The following is a 20,929-nucleotide window of genomic DNA, read 5'->3' as shown; positions in this document are numbered from 1 at the left end:
AGGTATAGCTTTCATATTTTGTATATATATTTTTTTATGACCAGACCTTACTATTTTGCGAACCTTGACTTTAGAGTTGGACCTACTTTTTAAAGCTTTTATATTCTGTTTATAGATTCTTTATGGCAAGACCTTGATATATTTTGGTGTTTGATCTTGTGACCTTGACCTGGAAGTTTGACATACTTTTGATAAAAATCTTTTTAATTTAATATATCCTGAACTATTTAAGATATAGCTTTATATTCTGTATATAGATTCCTTATGGAAAGGTCTTCATATCATACCATGATCTATGACGTACCTTGTTTGATCTTATCCAGAACAGCATGATCATGTTAGTCATATTGATGTTGCGGCATCTGTGTTATGTGAATTCATTTTTGGTTATGTTGTTATCTTTGGGTCCACAACATTTTTCATGAGATTGATAAAAAAAAAAATCTTTCAAAAATCTTTCAAAAATCCCAACAGCTGAACAATGGCAATTAAGGCCAATGTGAGTGATGCGGCCCATGGCCCTCTTGTTTTTTGTTTTTGTTTTTTAAATATATTGCTTTAAGATAATGATAAAAGGGTCATGATATCAAGTATCATAAAATCATGTGACGTGCAAATTTACCCCTTCCCCCCTAAAATGATACATTACATGATCACTGTTCGTTATCTTCACCTTCCTTACAATAATTAAATGTGAATATACTTTCAATAGCATTATGAGAGTATTCATATGTGAAGAGCATGAAATGAACATTTTTTCTGCATAAGACACAGGGGCTCGTCACGAATTGACCCTCTCTATTCTATATTTACATGTAAATATAGAATAGACGATGTCAAATTTTATTAAGACAAAAATTTCGTGACGAGCCCCTGTGCATAAGATAATATCAACCCATTGAAAACAAACAATATCTTAAATATCACGAGCGCAGTAATATACGAATATTTTATGCACGACTTGTAGCACGACGTATAAAACTATATGTTAAACCACACTCGTAATAATTCCCGGATTAATGCATCATGAGTGTGGCCCGAATCGGACTTCAAGCAACAAAAACGATAATAAGTTCGACAAATAGATTGCAAGTAACAGGTGAGAGAATGCAATAATTTCTTGAATTGTTCAGACAGTTATCAAAGTATTATGTAGACAAGATGATAAATCAAGGTGAAAGTTCTTTGACCAGAATTTCCTCTGCGTAACATTTTTTGGTGATTAAATGCAATATATAGGTTTAGAAAAAAAGAAAATTGATTATTAGGGACGGCATACTTGCATTCTACATAAATCAGAGACTAGAATGAGGTATTTTAAATCGTTGAATGATATGTCAGAGTTCTTTTGAAGTGTCAGACATTTGGTCCGATACTGTTAGAAATAGTGTCAGCCCAAACAAAATTTTGTCAGTCCAGAAAAAAATGCATTGCTTTTGAGGTTTTTATAAATTTTATTTATAATCAACTACATGTGTTATTGTATTCAATCTCCATCTCAGCTATACGTTCATAAATCCTTTCATACCCTTTCGCATCTTCCTCACACTCTGAATCTTCCTCAATTCACCGAGTCACTTTTTTGCTCCATTTCTCTCTCATCCTCCACTTCTGTTCCATCCTCCACTTCTCTTTCACCCTCCACTTTTCTCTCTATCCTGTCTATTCCTCTCAACTTCTTTCTCATCTTCCTCTGCAATAATCCGAGATTCCTCTGACTCTTAACCCCGCTTTTATTTTGTGACTTCTGCGGGGGAGAGTCAGAGCGGACTCCATATTGAAAAGTGGGAATTCAGCGACACCAGCTGGTGTCGCTGCTTTACCTACCTCTTACAACTTTATTTCGCGGACCCATCTTCCAAGACGCGAGGATTCAGTTATCGGAAGATTATTCTACAAATACATCATGATTAATACGATGCTATCGCCGTTTAAACGATGGAATTTTGTGTTTACATGTGCTGACGTCATGCGCAAAGAAATCAAATGGCGAGGCGGCGACCTAATTCAAGTGATGCTCCATTTGTCGGTGTTAGGGCCGTTTAAACGGCGATAGCATCGTATTAATCATGATCTATTTATAGATTTATCTTCCGTTAACTGAATTTTCACGTCTTGGAAGATAGATCCGCGAAATAAAGTTGTAAGAGGTAGGTAAAGCAGCGACACCAGCTGGTGTCGCTGAATTCCCACTTTTCAATATGGAGTCTGCTCTGACTCTCCCCCGCACATGTCAAATATAAAAGCGGGGGTAAGAGTCAGAGGAATCTCGGATTACCTCTGCAATTGTTTAAATTACTCTCTCTAACTCTCGCTTTGGCCCGGGTGTAATTGGTCTCGCGACTTTGAGCAGATGGTGTCACCTAGCAATAGGTAAAACCGCATCAAACAAAATCCATTGTCTCCCAGATTCCCGGTTTCTTTTCTCCTCGTAGTTCTCACAACAGATTCCTCACGTTTACGTTTCAATGTCTTGCCGGATTTAGCATCGGTTTGAAAATTTATGGGCCACATGGCCGCCATTTTTCCCGGTAAAAAATGGACTTCGATCCCGATCTTTTATCGGCCATCAGGACTGACAATTAAGTAACTTGTGTCGGACATTTACTACTTTTATCAGATAATCCGACATTACCGACACTTTTCAAGAACTCTGATATGTCTTGCGGCGTGACTGTGTTGGAGGGCGAAGCAGAAAGTATTGGTTGACTTGGTTGTAATTTGTTTAACGTCCAGGGCTGAGTTTTACTAAACTTCGTAAGTTCAAGATTTCATTGTAACCTTAACTTACGATAAAAATCCGTCTTATCAAACTTCATAACTTAAGTTACGTTAAAAAAATCATTGTAACTCCACGACAGCCTATGGGCTATCTTCAGTTCATATTTTTTTTCGTAAGTTATTTGTTAACTAAATAAAAATGACTGCCCTCATGCTGTTCGATGTTCCAGAGCATTTTGAGACAAAATGAAAACAAACCTCTGCGTCCTTGTTGAAATTTTAGCGACAGATGCGAAGTTCTCACACTGTGACAAATATAGAACTCATTGAACGCTAGGCTATAAGTTTCCAAAAACACGTAATCAGTTCACTGTGGAAATTTCCCAAATTTTCACCTCCAAGAATACTTTTTAGGATACCACAGCCATATTTTGATACGGGTTTCAAATCGAGTTCAATCTCCACACAATAAATAATGACACGTGACGTCATATTCTATGTTTTGACATCATAATGCAAATGATGAAGTGGCAGATCTAATATTGAAGAAAAGAATAAAAATATTGAATAATGAATCTTAATATATATAGAATGCCAAATTAACATATATACATGTAGTATTCAAGGATAAAAGTGATGAAAGCGTAAATTTTGTTTGTATCAGCTGTTGGTATACATTAAACTGACCTTATGAAGAATACTATTTGTTTGAATTAGGCATTAAATCATATAATCATCATGAAATTATTTTTTATTTCCTCTTCTGCATGAGTGATACTTAATCAAAGAAAGATGTCGATTTTTGTTTGAGCTATTTTATTATCAAACACTCATAAACTTACTAAAATTGTGTGACCCAGCAGTTTGGGTGGTTGCTTGATGTCTGATAATCATCCTTTAGGCAATATATGAAGGCAGAGATAAGCATCTGTAATTCTGTACCCACCGCGTGTGGACGATAGTATGTTTTGCGTCTCACTGTGTGTAAGAAAGTTCCACAAAAAGAAAGAACTATTGGGCAACTCAAAAATTGCATATTAAAACAACTTGCAGTAGCATTTGTCAGGTACAAATTTTATTTTCAGGTTGTCCAAAATGTCCAAGTCTACTGTCAGTATTCGTACTCTCGCATTACAATCATTTGCAGTCCAGGAACTACAGTTTTGTCACAACAGGTCAGAGCTTTGTTGATTCTCACTGCAAATGTTTTTGCAAAATCTTTATTTAATTCCAACTTTGTGCATGATAGAAATATGTTTTTAAAGAAATTTTATTCACTGAGTATAATGAAAATTTGATAAACTATTTGATGAAAAAGGTCATATTTTCTATGAATAATCAAATATATATACATTGTAGGTATTCAATATATATTAATGAAAAGTTTTAATGATTTAATGTAACTCCATACTCTCATTTATCTTATAAAGCTTAACAAAGGTTTAAAAGGTGTATTTATTTTCCATGATGTACTAGTTAAAACCAATAAATTATCAAATAAAATATATTGGTCATCACACTTTTTAAGATGCGAGACACACATAAATAGAATCATAGATCAACATCAGAAAATTGCAATTTGTTTCAAAGTAGAGTATCTGACTAATAAGGACTTCCAGACATGATTCCTGGTCCAGCCACAAAATTTCCAGTCAATTCTTCTTCCAGCATGTATTACATTGGCACCCAATAAAATAAACCCCCATATGGAACTTGTGAGTAAGGTTTCAATGGAGTTAAAAAATCTTAAGAGAAACAAGGGAGAAATTTGATAGTATTGGTTAGGACCATATATATCAGCCTGGATATAGTAGATGTAGAGTACCTGACTAATGATAGATGTACAGTACCTGTCTAATAATAGATGTGCAGTACCGGACTAATACTAGATGTACAGTACCTGACCAATAATAGATGTGCAGTACCGGACTAATACTAGATGTACAGTACCTGTCTAATAATAGATGTGCAGTACCGGACTAATACTAGATGTACAGTACCTGTCTAATAATAGATGTGCAGTACCGGACTAATACTAGATGTACAGTACCTGTCTAATAATAGATGTACAGTACCTGTCTAAAAATAGATTTAGAGTACCTGACTAATACTAGATGTACAGTACCTGTCTAATAATAGATTTAGAGTACCTGACTAATACTAGATTTAGAGTACCTGACTAATACTAGATGTACAGTACTTGACTAATAATAGATTTAGAGTACCTGACTAATACTAGATGTACAGTACTGAACTAATAATAGATGTACAGTACTGAATTAATAGTAGATGAACAGTACCTGACTAATGATAGATGTACAGTATCTGACTAATACTAGATGTACAGTAGGGGTGAAACGATATAGTACCTTCTCGATTCGATTTGATTTTCGATACTTTAGTCTTGATTCGATGATTTTTGATTCGATACAATAGCATGTACCAAATTCTTTTTAATGCTTAGATTTTTTTATGTTTATTGTATTTATTGCTCTCTGCAAATAAATTCTACATGATATAAAAGCGTTTAACATAAAGCAACACTCGTCCTAAAGCCGAACTGTCACCATACCCAGGATTTATACATTGGGGGTGCAGTTTTCAACTCGACTGTGTCCATTTTGGTACATCAAAGTTTACTCGTAGGTTGATTGGGCAATTTTCAATTCCATTGGCTAATCAGAAACCGTGTTATCAAAAGCAATGTATGCTATGATTCTAGAACCGTATCAAACTGAAACAGACCCGGAATAAATCGAACATCGAATCGAGACCTCTACATCGCGATTCGGCCACATCGCGATGCATCGTTTCACCCCTAATGTACATTATCTGACTAATACTAGATGTACAGTACCTGACTAATACTAGATGTACAGTACTGGACTAATAATAGATGTACAGTACCAACTAATACTAGATGTACAGTTCCTGTCTAATAGTAGATGTACAGTTCCTGACTAATAATAGATGTAGAGTACTGAATTAATAGTAGATGTACAGTACTGGACTAATAATAGATGTACAGTACCTGTCTAATAATAGATGATAGTATCTGACTAATACTAGATGTACAATACCGGACTAATACTAGATGTACAATACCAGACTAATAATAGATGTACGGTACCGGACTAATAGTAGATGTACAGTACCTGTCTAATAATAGATGTAGAGTACTGAATTAATAGTAGATGTACAGTACTGGACTAATAATAGATGTACAGTACCTGTCTAATAATAGATGATAGTATCTGACTAATAATAGATGTACAGTACTGGACTAATAATAGATGTACAGTACCTGGCCAATAATAGATGTACAGTACTGGACTAATAATAGAGGGGTCCTGGATTTGATTCCACATGCATATATTTCAAATTAGTAATTCCTCTTTCTAAAACTCGGATATGTTGAATTTGTCAACTTCTTGTGTGATATTATCCAACATGATTTTTCACTTTTATTTGAAATATTGGGTACTTTGAAGCTTTAGAATCAGTGTTATGTTTGTAGCTTCATCTGAATCAATGTTAAGTTTGCAGTTTCATTTGAATCAATGTTAGGTTTGTAGTTTCATCTGAATCAATGTTAGGTTTGTAGTTTCATCTGAATCAATGTTAAGTTTGCCAGTTTCATTTGAATCAATTCTAGGTTTGCAGTTTCATCTGAATTAATGTTAGGTTTGTAGTTTCATCTGAATCAATGTTAGGTTGGTAGTTTCATCTGAATCAATGTTGTGTTAGTAATTTCATCTGAATATGTTATGTTTGTAACTTCATCTGAATATGTGTTATGTTTGTAGTTTCATCTGATGAATTATGGGAGGGTGTGACCTCAGTCAGCTCAGCAGGAAAGAAACGAGGCAGAGCCAAATCAACCAAGAAAAAAATTAACCTTCATATTGGACAAAGATTAGGACATGGTAAGTTGATGAAACATTTGTGTATTTGCTTCAGTATTTGTTACTGTTCACCAGCTCTACATTATACAGATCTACAAGTACAAGCATTCATTAACTTGATACATGGCTTTATTTTATTAATTGGACAAAAGCATTTATTCATACTTGAACCTCAAAATATTACAGGGGTGTGATTTTTCCTCTTTTCAGAGGAAATCCTCTGATTGGCTCAATTTTCTAAAAAATGAAACACTCTAGGTTTGATTTAAAGTGACAGAAAATGATATTTTCCAAGTAAGGTGAGGGGTTTTCCTCCCTTTTTGACCAGTTTTCCTCTGATTTCTGAGGAATTCAGTCACATCCCTGAAATAAGTACTATGGTCTCTGTTTACAATGAAAACAAATACAACATAATGCTGCATATTACAAATTATTATGATTTTATTTAAGGTCCAAACCAATTGTCTTCTCTTTCCTGATATTGATTAAACATGATGGTTACAACAAAATTCTTCTACAATATATTAGAATTTCAATCTCAGTCCCCCTTGTATAAAATGTGATTGGATATAATGAAATCCATTATCACCATGGCTGAATTTACGTGTCGTCTTCGTGCAGATAAGCCCAGGTAACACTGAATGGACATTTAACCTGCATCAATTAAATTCATAAATGATATATCCCAGTGAACTCGAAATAAGACACCAGTCTTCCACATCTGCTTCATACTTAGATATTTTATTGAACATAGATGTTAACAGCAAACTAACAAATTAACTTTATGACAAATGGGATGACTTCAGCTTCTCCATTGTCAACCTCTCATATCCATGTAGCAATAATCCATTATCACCTGCATATGGTGTTCATATCTCTCAACTGATTTGATACGCAAGAGCTTGTTCTGCTTATGATCAGTTTTTGAATCGAGGCAAGCTACTGACAAACAAGTTGATGGTGCAGGGGTTTCGGCAGTCTCGTTTGAAGTCAGCATTTCACAAATTTTATGGTCTTATAATGATCTTATTTACCAATACAACCTGTCATTGGGAAAAATGCTGTCTAAGATGTTTCATACCAATCGAAGCTGTTCTTTACACACTGATTTTGATTACGGATTACTCTGTTTATCCGATCGAGATATAGGACTCACGGTGGGTGTGACCGGTCAACGGGATGCTTCTCCTAGGCACCTGATCTCACTTCTGGTATGTCCAGGGGTCTGTGTTTGCCCTACTCTTAATTTGGTATTCTCTAAAGGAGTTAAATTACTGTTTATTTGCACCTATCATAGAAAGATTCAGATGATCTGATATGACTTCACTAAAGGTTCCACAAATTTCAAGATTGGTGGCATTGTCTATCAATGTCACCACATACATGCACAGTTTATCTGAGAGCAAATCCCTAGGCCTAAAGTATCTGTCTGCATTTAGAATCTTATGCACATGTGGTAAAAAAACATTTATCAAAACATGAATAGCTGTTTATGCCCAATAAATCAAAATCTATTGCTGATGTAGCAAGGTTCCAGAATTGTGATCCGTTAAACAACGCAATCTTCATAAGCTTCATGGTAGATGGCAGCTCAGATTTCATGTGTAGGGAACATGAGACATTAATTCATTAAGGCTAGTTTACATGCTGTAATTAATGCTATTAATCTCATGTAATATGCTATTGCATGCAACTCTCTGTACACACACATTGCAGCTAATTGCATGCAATTCTTTTATTTTCCCTCAAGAAAATAAAATCACTTTAACTTAGATTACATGCCATCAAACTAATTCTCCAGTCCCTCCTTTAGTCTTCCTGAAGCAACATTTCCATTCTCCCTCTTATGAAAATTTGGCGACAAAACATTCCACAGATCCTCTTCTTGCTGGAAGTATCTGTTCAAAGTTTATTTACTAAATCATATAAGGAATCAAAGTGATTTTTACTCATCTTATACAATATAAAGTGAGTTGGGGCAGTTTACACATTATAAACCACAAAGCGTAAACTGTCCCAACTTACTCATATAAAATGAGTAAAACTAATTCTCATTTCTTATAATGTAATTTAGCAAATCATGTTTTATATTATTTGATGAATAATTCTAAAGAAAATAAGAATTTTATATGATGCAGACCAATATTGCCATAGCAACAAAATGGAAACAGAACAGTCAAAAGTAATGTGACATCACATGAATGGCCACTATGTTAAAAGATATAAAGATTGTTGATAAAGTGAAATGAACCAATGAAGTTGCGTTTTACAAGTAAAATTCATTTATTCATGATTATTTCCGAAGAGTTCATTATGATTATAGTTTATGAAACACATGTTGAAATAACCTGCATATTGTACATGTATAGTGACCTTTGTTTCTCAGGTCTGATTGGTTACTGGCTAAACTGGAGCATCGCTCTATTTCAGAAACAATCTCAAGCATCATGAAAATCATTAAATGCAACTAATATTTCATTTATTTGAATTTAATATTCTATGATATGTGCCCCCATTTGGGCCTCAGGGTAAATTCTGAAAGCTTATTGCACATCTATAGGATACCACTAATCATCTTCAAATAGATGGTTTGGGTATTGCATAAAACGTATGAGTTCTGGAAACCAAATTTTTTTTTTTAGCCCCCTAAGGTAAAATTGGAAATTCTTATTGCACATTTGCAGGACACCACCTGTCATATTTTAAAAGATTAGCTGGTTTCTGCTCAGATATAAAAGAGGAGTTTGAGAAGAAGGTGTGTCAAGACGGACACTCTCTTATAACTTAAGGAAATAAAAGTTATACTGTTGTTTTAAAATTATAGTGTATATTGAAAGATTCAGTGGAACTTAATGAAAAAAAAATGGCACCACTTTGTAACCATTGGGGATGTTAGGGAAACATGTGTAACTGTCCCTGTTACAATTAGCACAAGTTTTTCTTATATATCTTAATCATATTTTATTGCTTTTCATACTAGCCCTTTTGTGCTAATTTGTATATTCGTTTACAAAATGAAATTCTGAATTCAAATTGCACTAATTCATGATTGGACTATTTAGCCTATGTTGGAAAATGTGCTCAAATTTGATTATGCCAATTTAGATATGTTTACAGTAAGCAGTTCCAACCATTTTTAATCCTGCAGGTAAGGAAGGGATGTCTTTCCCTGGATTAAACACCAAACTCTTCAGCGAGACTTCACGAGTAAAATTCACTGTTCAACGTTCTGAGGAATTTGATACAACACTAGAGGAACTTCGACAACATCGGAAGTCCACAAAGAAAACCCGTAGTACAACAAAATATGTCAATCCTCTGTTAAGAGGTTACACTAGTAATTTTTTACCTGGAACCAGTTTAGGGCCACCAGCCCAAGTGCGAGAAGGTATGTCTTCTAACAGTGTAGGATAGATTATTGTGTTGATGCTAGGGGTGAATCAATAAATCATGATGCAGTTGATTTGTGATTCAGGGTCTTTGATTCAATGTTAGCTTCATTCTGGATGAATTTTCAAAAAATTTTCAAAAAAATATACGTATTTCTTTCCAGTATGGGGTCTCCCATTGGTCAATTCACTTCAGGTTCAGTCAATGTGTTTACAAAATAGACTGCCAACAGTTTTTTTCACTCTTATTGTAAACATTCTAAATTTAAAGATTACCCTTTTCAATATTGTCACATAGGGGTATATATGTTTCTCAAAGATTTCTTTTTATGAATATAAAGAAGAGAAAGACCAGTGTAGATTTCAGGTCACAATTAAGTTACAATCATTCTTCTGGTCCTGGATGATATCAATCTCATTAAATTAAATCCTCAGATCTATTAAATTGCATAGAGTTATAAGTGAAAGGATCAATGGATCTGCTTTCAATATAAGAGTAGTATGAAATCGTATTTTAATACTTGTTAATCTATTATGTAATGTCACTATAACTACAGAAATAGGGTTATTATTATTGCTATGGTTTCAGAAAACTTTGATGGCTTTGATTCAAGATTGCTGCAAGTGAGTATCTAGAACAATATTTTCTATATAAATATTCAGTCCAACTGTATACAGAATATATTTCTTCGAGGATTTAAAAAAAAAATATCAAGTAGCACTCATTTTGAAAACTCTGTAGATTCATCTTTATTCATCAAACAGCCATTTTCATTGTTTTGATGGTTGTCATGGATTAGCTGCGCTCAAACATTACGCTAACGTTATTTGTGACGTCATAATGCTTTGTAAACGTAACGTTGCTATAGTATAGTAGATATTAAACGAGAGAGTTCAAATAAACCACTATAACGATCAGACGTGTTTTCCTTCAATGCTAACCACTTTGCAACAATGGTTGAACAAACCATGATATAAAGTGCTCAATCAAGTACAGTACATGTATATGTACTTGAATTTACGGTAAATGTGCATTTTTACATGCGGTATTTGTTTCTGCAAGTCCGTGGTAACATAAAATCCTCATAATCTCATATCATCAGACTTAAAGTATGTAAGCTATTTTCATGTAAGTTTATGCAATTCTGTGAAATCTCATACTCGAGGACAAAACCAAAACTGGTATTCTGCAAAATTTTAACTCTGGAAATAAATATGTGTTCAGTATACACACAAACTAGCAAAATGATTAGGACTAGGATGTTACGTTTAATCAATAAAATCTATCTTTAAAGTTAAGTACCCATGATACACTATCGTTTAATTTAGTGAAATATACATCCTAAAATTAGTCTAAGCAAAATATAAATTATTTGGCCACTTAGATAGCTGTATTTGAAGATGGTGATCAAACATGTCAACTCTTTTGAGACAACAATGATGAAATGCTCTTTATGTTAAATGATTATGCTAAATCAAAGACTTTTGTTTTTACTGTATTATGAATATCTTGATACATATCATATCAAGGCAGTTGTACTGAAATTTGTGTCTAGATGGAACCTCAGTATTGTGTTTGTCAAACATTACTCTCTGTCACTGAATATGGAATTCAAGATGAATTGATTTCTATTCCAGATCAAGAAAATCACCAATATCACAGCAGATCAGGGGAAAGTGTTCTCATACAGAGCTCTGGTAGCTGTCGGGAATGGAAATGGTCTGGCGGGTAAGCCAACAACAAGAAAGACAGTTTTAGCTTTATATCAAACACCAACCATTGGAAGAGTTTTGAAAATCTCTCCCTTATCTAGCATTAAAGATGAATTTTCAGCAGAACCTAGTGGAGCCCCAAATCATTTAATAACTTTTAAAGTGATGATTTAACAACGATGCTGATTGGTTGAAAAATTCGTTTGATTTCATAGTCAGAAAAAATTTCATTTGGAGTTCATCTGCACTAAGCACGCAGAACTACTTTTCTCTGGAATTCGTCTTCCCTGTTCTAATTTTAGCGCTATTCATAGGACGGGAATTTCCACACCAGCATTAGGCTACATATAACGAAATGCATTCGTTTGATTTTTGTTTTTCATTGCTCTCAAAAATAAGCACAACCAAAGATATGAATAAAGTACAAATGAATTTAAAGAAACAACATACATAGGCTTAGTGATGACGTGGCAGAATAGTCTTTGAAACTTGATAACGTAGACCACTTACTGGTAGAAATAGACAGATTACACGAGTTCCCGGTATGTATCGTCTGCTGTATGAGTTTGATAAACATGGCGGAGCAAGTGGCAACTTTTGATCTGGGAGATATCAATGAAATTGAACTGCGTTATATGGGGCTCAGTCAATGAGTGTGTTTTAGATGAAGAGGTGTTGAACTTTTTACTTGATATTGAAATGGAGCCGAGTTGCATTCCACTGTTCCTACGACACAATCAGTGTTCAATGTCTCCTCCAACACAATGCAGCACACATCCAGTCACCACTTGTTATCTTCCTTTATATCTAATTCAGCTTTTAACCATTGCACTTTTAATTTGGCGTGTAATCCATTTAAATCTGCACAGTAACTGTACCTGACCTAAACGCACAGCCATGCTGTTTTGTTTTTGTTTTCATTGTTACATATATGTATTCCTATGCGCCACTTCAAAAAACGTTAATTCAAGCTTTTTGATGGGAGAAACTATTTGTTTTTCTATTTTAAAAACATAATTAAATGATAAGAAATAAAACTTATAATTCTTTGTTTGATGCATGTATCAAACGAAAAATTGGACAGAAAACTTTTTCATCAATGCGCTATCATCAAACAAAGAATTATAAGTTTCATTTCTTAATGCAAACATATATTTACATTCAAAATGTATTAAAAGTCTTTACAAAAAGTTTCTAGGGAAAAATTGATTTCAAGAACAATTTATTGGCTAGATATCAACTTACAGTAAAACTTTTCTAAACAGGCCATTAGTGGTCCATCAGAATGTTGCCAGTCTAGACAACATCTGAAATGGAGAAAGTCAGACTGTTAAGCTCACCTGAACTAAAGGCTCAAGTGGGCTTCTCTTATGGAAAGTTCATTGTGTGTCATCGTTGTAGTTAACTTTTCACAATTTCATCTTCTTCTCCAGAACCACTGAGCCAATTTGAACCAAACTTGACAAAGAGTATCCTTTGAGGAAGGGGATTCAAGTTTGCTCAAATGAAGGGCCACCACCCACCCCCACCCCCCAAATTTCCCTTCCAAGGGGAGATAATCAAAAGGCCAAAAAATATTGGAAACATCTTTAAAAAATCTTTTTTGTCTAGAGCAACAGGGCCATAATTAGTCATATCAATATGCAAGCATCCTTTGGGAGTGCAGATTCAAATTTGTTCAAAGCATGGTCCTAGGGTAGGATGGTTGATAAGTCATAGTAATATGTTCAGGTAATGCAGTTTCAAGTTTATTCAGATTCATAGGGATAGGGTAGACCTTATCAAGTTTTACATGAAAATATATAGGAAAAAATGTTTTAAAATCTTATCCTCAAGAACAGCAGGTTCATGATTAGTCACTTTAATATGCAAGGATCTTCCAGTAGTGCAGATTGTAGTTTATTAAAATCATGGCCCCTGGGGATAGAATGGGACCTCAATAAGGAATCAAAGTTTTACATAAGAATATATAGGAAATGATCATGTTCTCAAGAGTATGAAGCCCATGTTTAGTCATGCAAGCATCCTCAGGTAGTGCAGATTTAAATTTGTATGAAACATGGTTCCAGAAGGTAGGGTGGGGCAACAAAAGGGGATCAAAATTTTACATGGGAATATATATATATTCCAAAAAATCTTGAAAAATCTTCCCAAGGACTACTGGCCATGATTAGTGATATTGATATACAAGCATTCCAATTTAGTGTAGATTCAAATGTGATCAAAGCATGGCCCCTGGGGCCAGGGTGGGGCTAAAGTAGGGAGTGAAGTTTTAGAGAAATTGTAGGAAATTTACAAAAAATTCTTTTCAAAAGTTGCAAGGCCACACTACGTCATATCGACAACAAATATTACCAAGTTGTGTAAATTCGTATTTTCTTTTTCAAATTAAGGTCCTTGTTATGATGGGACTAAAATTGGAGATTAAATTTTACACAATACAGAATGAAAGGTAAAGATACCGAACAGTGATCAATCTCATAACTCCCATAAGCTGGTCCAAAATAGTCATATAGTGTTAATATAACATATATTATGTATAGTCTTTCATCATTATGGGGACTTTTGGGGGCATTTGTGTTTTAAAAACACATCTTGTTTTATATTGCTACTAAATATTAGAATTTATTTTAGATATGTAGAACAGGAAAATTATTATAGATTTTATATCCTTTTAGGCTAGTGATACTTCTAACAAATACTCAGGTAATCAATAAGGTCGGTGGACCTTTGGTGCAAGAGACTAGTTCATGGATTTCCTTGAAAATTTGTCCACTGTTTATTACACATGATTAGTGATAAATATTGAGCTGAAAGGAATTTAGTGTAACCTTTAACTTTTAATCAGGTAGAATATGAATAATGTTGAAAATCATGTCTTTCTGGTCTTCAGTTTTACAAGATTTCAAATATGCCCTACATTGATGAGTCCCGCATGCTGTGGAATCATTTTAATTTGTGAGGGCCAATGTTCGTGGGTTAGCAAAATTTTGCTGGTTCATAGGGACGTAATTTTGTGGGTTAGAGATACGAAGTCACTAGGACAGATGACGCTACTTGGTTTGAAATAATGTTCGAGGACATGTGTGGGTAAGAGTGACCCACGAAATCCAGGAACATCAATATCCCACGAACAATGAAGATTCCACACAGGAACATCAATACCCCACGAACAATGATGATTCCACACAGAAACATCAATACCCCACGAACAATGATGATTCCACACAGGAACATCAATACCCCATGAACAATGATGATTCCACACAGGAACATCAATACCCCACGAACAATGATGATTCCACACAGGAACATCAATACCCCATGAACAATGATGATTCCACACAGGAACATCAATACCCCACGAACAATGATGATTCCACACAGGAACATCAATACCCATGAACAATGATGATTCCACAGTAATCAGGAGCAGCCTATTCTTTTCATAACGAACAATGTACATGTACAAAATTGGCAAGATCTGGAACACAATGAATAGTAGAGGAAATTCTAGGGACTAAAATGCTTCACAGGAATACACAACATGTAAATTAAGTTTTACTGTAGAAGGGCATTAGCAAATGAAATTTTTCAGCAGTGTGTGTGACAGGAATCTTTAATTGTGGGTCACTTTTTTCCCCTGTCATTTGCAGGTTTTGCGGTTGCTAAAGCAAAGCAGCTAACTGCGGCTGGAATTAAGGTAAAACCACAGTTATTGTAACCATGGTGACAATTTATTAAGGCAAAACCACATATTGTAATAATGGTTACAATTCTACATGTGATCAGTATACAGCATTACATATGTTATAAAGCAACTGAGGGCTGTTCCATAATAACATATGAGGTACCAGGGGAAGACAGTTTTTTAAACATCTATGTATGGTTCACACTGGTGGGATATTGATTCTATGGTGGGTGGCTTTTGCACAAAAATTGCTTTTGTGGGTGGTTATTTTACCAAACTATATACCAGGGTAAACTGTGAGAAAATAATCAGAACACACGATTGTCAAAGGCAAGTTTGGCGTTCTGTAAATTATGCTTGAAATGGAATTACATGTATTGAACACCAAAATAAAGTTGATATCAAAATGAAAAAGTATTTTGTGCTGTATGATGGAGGAAAAAAATCTGATTTGGGAATATTTTCTACTTTTCAAATAAATCAATTTGCTTCTATAAGTGCCTATAAAGCTTCATCATTTGCCTCTATGGGTGGATAGGAGTGTACCAAAATCACTTTTATGGGTGGTCATCCTAATTTTCACGTGTCTTCCCCCTGTCCCATGTATGTTTTATTGGAACAGCCATCAGGGCTGTTCCAGTACTGTTTATTGTTGCATAAAGTTGAATTTTATAAAGCTATAGATATAAGGACTTGCAAATAGAAAATAGCTGAAATTGAAATGTTACCTCCTAGGGGTCAAGTCACACAAATGACTAAGTTATACCACTGATTACAGGTTCAGATATATAGATCATCCTCTCTTTAATCAATATTAATGTACATAAACTTGGTTCTTGCAATCTTGAATCTTATCTTTGAATTCGCTTGTGAACCTAATTCATTATTGTCACACTTTAGGCCAGAGACAAAGCAGGGCAACAACTAATGTTTATTGAAAGATACAATGGACATACATGTGAGTAAACATAGTCAATATTATTTCTGGGAGTTTTGCTTTGCCTTTAAGTTTACAGTGACTGGCATATAAGACAACCCTCATCTTTAGAGGAGCTGTGCACATACAGTTTTCTAGGGCTCAAAATTAGCTCATGTCCATGATTTAGTGAAATTCATTGCATACTACTTAAATTCCATCATGCTAGTCCATGCAGAATAGTAAAAATCTAGAAATCAATACCATTTTATGCCACTGTATCAAAGATTTGGGGCATATTATATTTGTTCTGTCTGTCTGAAACTTTAAGGTTGTTCATAATTTTGTGATAATGATTTCATATTTGCATTTCTTGTGACAATACCTTTTTTTGGTACCAAAGTTTTTGACCTTGTGACCTTGACCATTTTTTTGTTGCCACAGGAGCATAGTGTTTCATCAGACATGTTTTTAGGTCAACAGAGTCATTTTCAAATGTTCTCTTCTCTACAACTGCACATTTTAAGAAAAACTACATGTAAATGCATAACAGTAATCAAATAGAGCAGTAAGGGATCTACCAAAATTGATCCCTTGAGTAGAGGTTCTTATTTCATGCATGCAGAGCAGAAAGGCCTCTACCAAAATCTTAAATTTCATGATCCCCAGGGTAGAGATTCTGACTATAGGGCGGGGCCAAACTTGGCTTATAGTGTTTGTATGTAAAACATTTAAATAACATCTTCTTTGATACTAAATTGGAACTAAATGAATATTTTAAAGGAGCAGGTAGCCCTTTACCAAAATTGTAACTTTCATGATCCCAGGTAGGGGTTTTGGTACCATAGTAGGTCCAAAATGGTCAAAGCAATTAAATGTCTTTATCATTTTAAAGACTTCTTTAATTTTGCTGATACTATATAAAAACTAAATGCATTTTTAGGAAAAGCAGAAAGGGATGTACCAAAATTGTGAATTTTGCAACCCCTGGGTTCTGACTCTAGGACAGTTACATAATACATGTACCTATATTTTAGCTTTTCTGATCCGACGCCTGATGTCCGTCGTCTGTCTGTCTGTCCATCTGTAAACTTTTTACATTTTTGACTTCTCCAGAACCACTGGGCCAATTATAACCAACCTTGGCCAAAAGCATCATTGGGTGAAGGGCTTTCAAGTTTGTTCAAATGAAGGGCCATGTCCCTTCAAAGGGGAGATAATCACAAAAATGCAAAAATAGGGTAGGCTCGTTTAAAAATCTTCTCAAGAACCACTAGGCCAGAAGAGCTGAAATTTACATGAAAGCTTCCTTACATAGTGCAGATTCAATTTTTTAAAAATCATGGCCCCTGGAGGTAGGATGGGGCCACAATAGGAGGGGATCAAAGTTTTACATACAAATATATAGGGAAAATCATTAAAAATCTCCTGAAGAATCACTGGTCCAGAAAAGTTTTACATTTACATGAAAGCTTCCTGACATAGTGCAGATTCAAGTTTGTAAAAATCATGGCCCCCAGGAGTAGGTTGGGGCCACACTAGGGATTAAAGTTTTATATGCGAATATATAGGGAAAATCTGTAGCTATGAGCCAAGGTGACTAAGGCGAACGATGTGGCCCATGGGCCTCTTGTTTATCTTGTGACCTTCAACATGTAGTTTGACTTACTTTTGAAAATCTTTAACCTTGTCATACTTTTGAATGGTTAGTGATAGGGCTTTTATATTTCACATGTATATTCCTTTTGACAAGACATTTACTAAAAACTTTGACCTAATGACCTTGACCTGAAAGTTTAACAGTTGTATTGACATTTGACCCCAAAATTGATAGAAATCATTCTCACTCCACACTTCTGAAAAAACAATACAGATAATAATTTGTATTTCTTTTTCATCTTCAGTGTTCCACAACTCACACTCACAAGTTCATTGTACAAAGGTGTTTGCCAAAAGAGCATATGAAGGTAAAATTATGTCCCAAGTTAAAGATCTGCAATGTCAGCAGAATAGATTTGATGTTTCAAACTCTTTCAAGGATTACTACATATAATTGATGTATTTGCAAATCAGTCTGCCAAAATAGTACATTTAACAGTCAATGGAACATCACAGCAAGCACAATGCATTCTGTTTTATTTCAAGGACATGGAGTAGTGGCACACCGGGTGATAAAAGACTTGTGCCTGCTGTCTGGAATTAAAGACATTTATGTCAAGACAGAGGGCAACACAAAAAATACCATCACCATGACGATGGCTTTCTTCAATGCAGTAACACACCAGGTTTAGTTAATAATTTACATTCCCACAAACTTTATTCGCGGAAGGCTGAGCTTGTAGACATTTTTTGCTCGATTTTGATTTGTTACTTCACATGTAGCTTTGTTATTAAAAGAAGAACCCTAATGATTATTGGGTCAAAAACTCAAGGTCACTACAGGACTTCATGAAAAAAAGCATGTACACACTCATTGCGAGAAGATATACCCTGCCTTGCAGAGCTTTTGTTCAAAATATTTTCTGGGTTTTTTTTTGGGGGGGGGGGGGTTGGGTTGGGTTAGAAATCACTGTCTGTACAGTTGTGTCTAATCCAAAATTATCAAACTTCTTATACTTAATATAAACATTGCCTATAACCCAAGGGTTGATCCTTGCGGAAATCATTTGGAGATTTCTTAGATACATTGCATATGTCCTAGATGAAAGTCATTTTACTTTGACAGTGTCAAGGCCACTTGGAAAAAATTGCAAACTATTTATCCAGGCCACCTATTTTTATACCCCCCGAACGAAGTTAAGGGAGTATATAGGAATCACTCTGTTTGTCTGTCCGTCTGTCTGTGCAGATTCGTGTCCGGGCCATAACTTCTTTGTTCTTTGACTTTGGCATACCATATTTGGCACATAGGTGGATCACCATGAGATGATATGTCAAGTACCTTCATGACCTCCATATGACCTTGACCTCAAGGTCAAAATTAAAGGTTTTTACAATGGATTCGTGTCAGGGCCAAAACTTCTTTGTTCTTTGACATAGGCATACCATATTTGACACATGAGTGTATCACCATGAGACGATGTGTCGGGTACCTTCATGACCTCTATATGACCTTGAACTTTGACCTCAAGGTCAAAATTGATTATAGGGTTTTGACATAGTCATACCAAAAGACATGGGTGTATCACCAGGAGACTATGTGTCATGTACATTCATGGCCTCTTTATGACCTTGATGTTTGATCTCAAGGTCAAAATTATAGGTTTATGCCATGGATTTGTGTTCGGACTATATCTTCCATTTTCTTCTACAAAGGCATACCATGTTTTTACACTCAGGAAAGAGGTAATTTATACCTATTAACAACACCCTTTGGGAGATTGGGGTAAGCGGGGGGTATTCTTAGTGAGCATTGCTCACAGTACCTCTTGTTGTAACAGAGAAACTTTATTTACTCATACTTGACCCAATGGTTTCTTTTAGCATTCATTGTGTGTCTAGACCATCCATCAAAGGTCATTGTGTCAGGTCAAAGTCATAAGCATTAGATTCAGGGATGTACAAGTTTGTATGTACATGTATGAATACAACATTCAGATATGCTGTACAGTGTACACATGTACAAATGTATTTGAAATCACCCCAGTTTGGGCAAGTCCTGTGGAAATTCTCTATTTATCCATTACAAAACACAGAACAAGCACTATTCATGGTTATATGTCAAAACAGTGCATCGGATCCAATTGTGCCAAATTTCGAAATAGCTGAAATAATATATTGTATGTCCATTCTCAGAATGATACAGCTTCAATTTACTGGCAGGGTAGATGATGTCTCCTAAAACTCTGAAGTAGCATTTCTGCCATTACAGGAAACACACCAAGAATTGTCCAACCGAACCAAGATGCATGTGATAGAGCTCTCAGATGAACGAAATCAGACACCAGTTGTTGTGGCATCACCAGAGGATGGGAAAATACAAGCAAAGTACTATGGAAGTGAAAGGGATGTGTATGATTTAGATACTCTGTACACCAAAGGCAAACTCCACTGGACTCGGCCAAAAATAAGGCCAGTGTGGGAGAGACTTGGTCTTACATCATTTAGAAGGAAGCTCGATCAACAGGAAAGGAGAAGGGGACAACATGAGGCCCAGAAAGTGAGGAGATTGTGTAGACTGGAGCCCTCAAAAGAGGAGCGGATCCAACGAGATCAGGCCGGGAAAAAGAAAGAGGAATGATGAGGAATGTGACTTGTGAGATATTAAATGAATACAATGAAAAATAGAATGTCTTGTGTTTTGATTTAAAAGAAGACTTTATAATTCTTATGTTTAGAGGACTGCGCACATGTTGGAAGAGTATAATATTGGGGTAAGCGGGGGGTATTCTTAGTGAGCATTGCTCACAGTACCTCTTGTTGTTTTTGTCATGTCAAAGACTGCTTTAATTTTCTTAATATTGTATAAACCCTATATTCATATTTAAGAAATGTACCAAAATTGTAAATTTTGCTAACTCTAAAGTGGGCCCAAAATATACTGTATTCATTCAGAGGTAATATAACATATTATATCATAGTAAGTTAAGTTTTT

The 20,929-nt window shown here is 35.0% G+C and overlaps 1 protein-coding gene across 1 annotated transcript; it reads left to right on the top strand.

The window, feature by feature from the left end:
- Positions 1-956: 956 nt before the first annotated feature.
- LOC125651817 (28S ribosomal protein S5, mitochondrial-like) lies at positions 957-20,619 on the top strand. The gene is made up of 11 exons (XM_048880599.2): positions 957-1,099; positions 3,807-3,896; positions 6,528-6,647; positions 9,775-10,014; positions 10,605-10,639; positions 11,654-11,744; positions 15,385-15,431; positions 16,320-16,377; positions 18,240-18,302; positions 18,481-18,620; positions 20,207-20,619. The coding sequence occupies exons 1-11, from the start codon at positions 1,027-1,029 to the stop codon at positions 20,573-20,575; spliced, it is 1,326 nt and encodes a 441-aa protein (XP_048736556.2). The 5' UTR covers positions 957-1,026; the 3' UTR covers positions 20,576-20,619.
- The last annotated feature ends 310 nt before the right edge of the window (positions 20,620-20,929 follow it).

The sequence above is a fragment of the Ostrea edulis genome, chromosome 5 (genome assembly GCF_947568905.1).
Source record: "Ostrea edulis chromosome 5, xbOstEdul1.1, whole genome shotgun sequence".
In the NCBI taxonomy this organism is placed as follows: Eukaryota; Metazoa; Mollusca; class Bivalvia; order Ostreida; family Ostreidae; genus Ostrea; species Ostrea edulis.
Note: the sequence above shows the minus strand (reverse complement) of the source record. Positions and strands in the feature narration are given on the sequence as shown.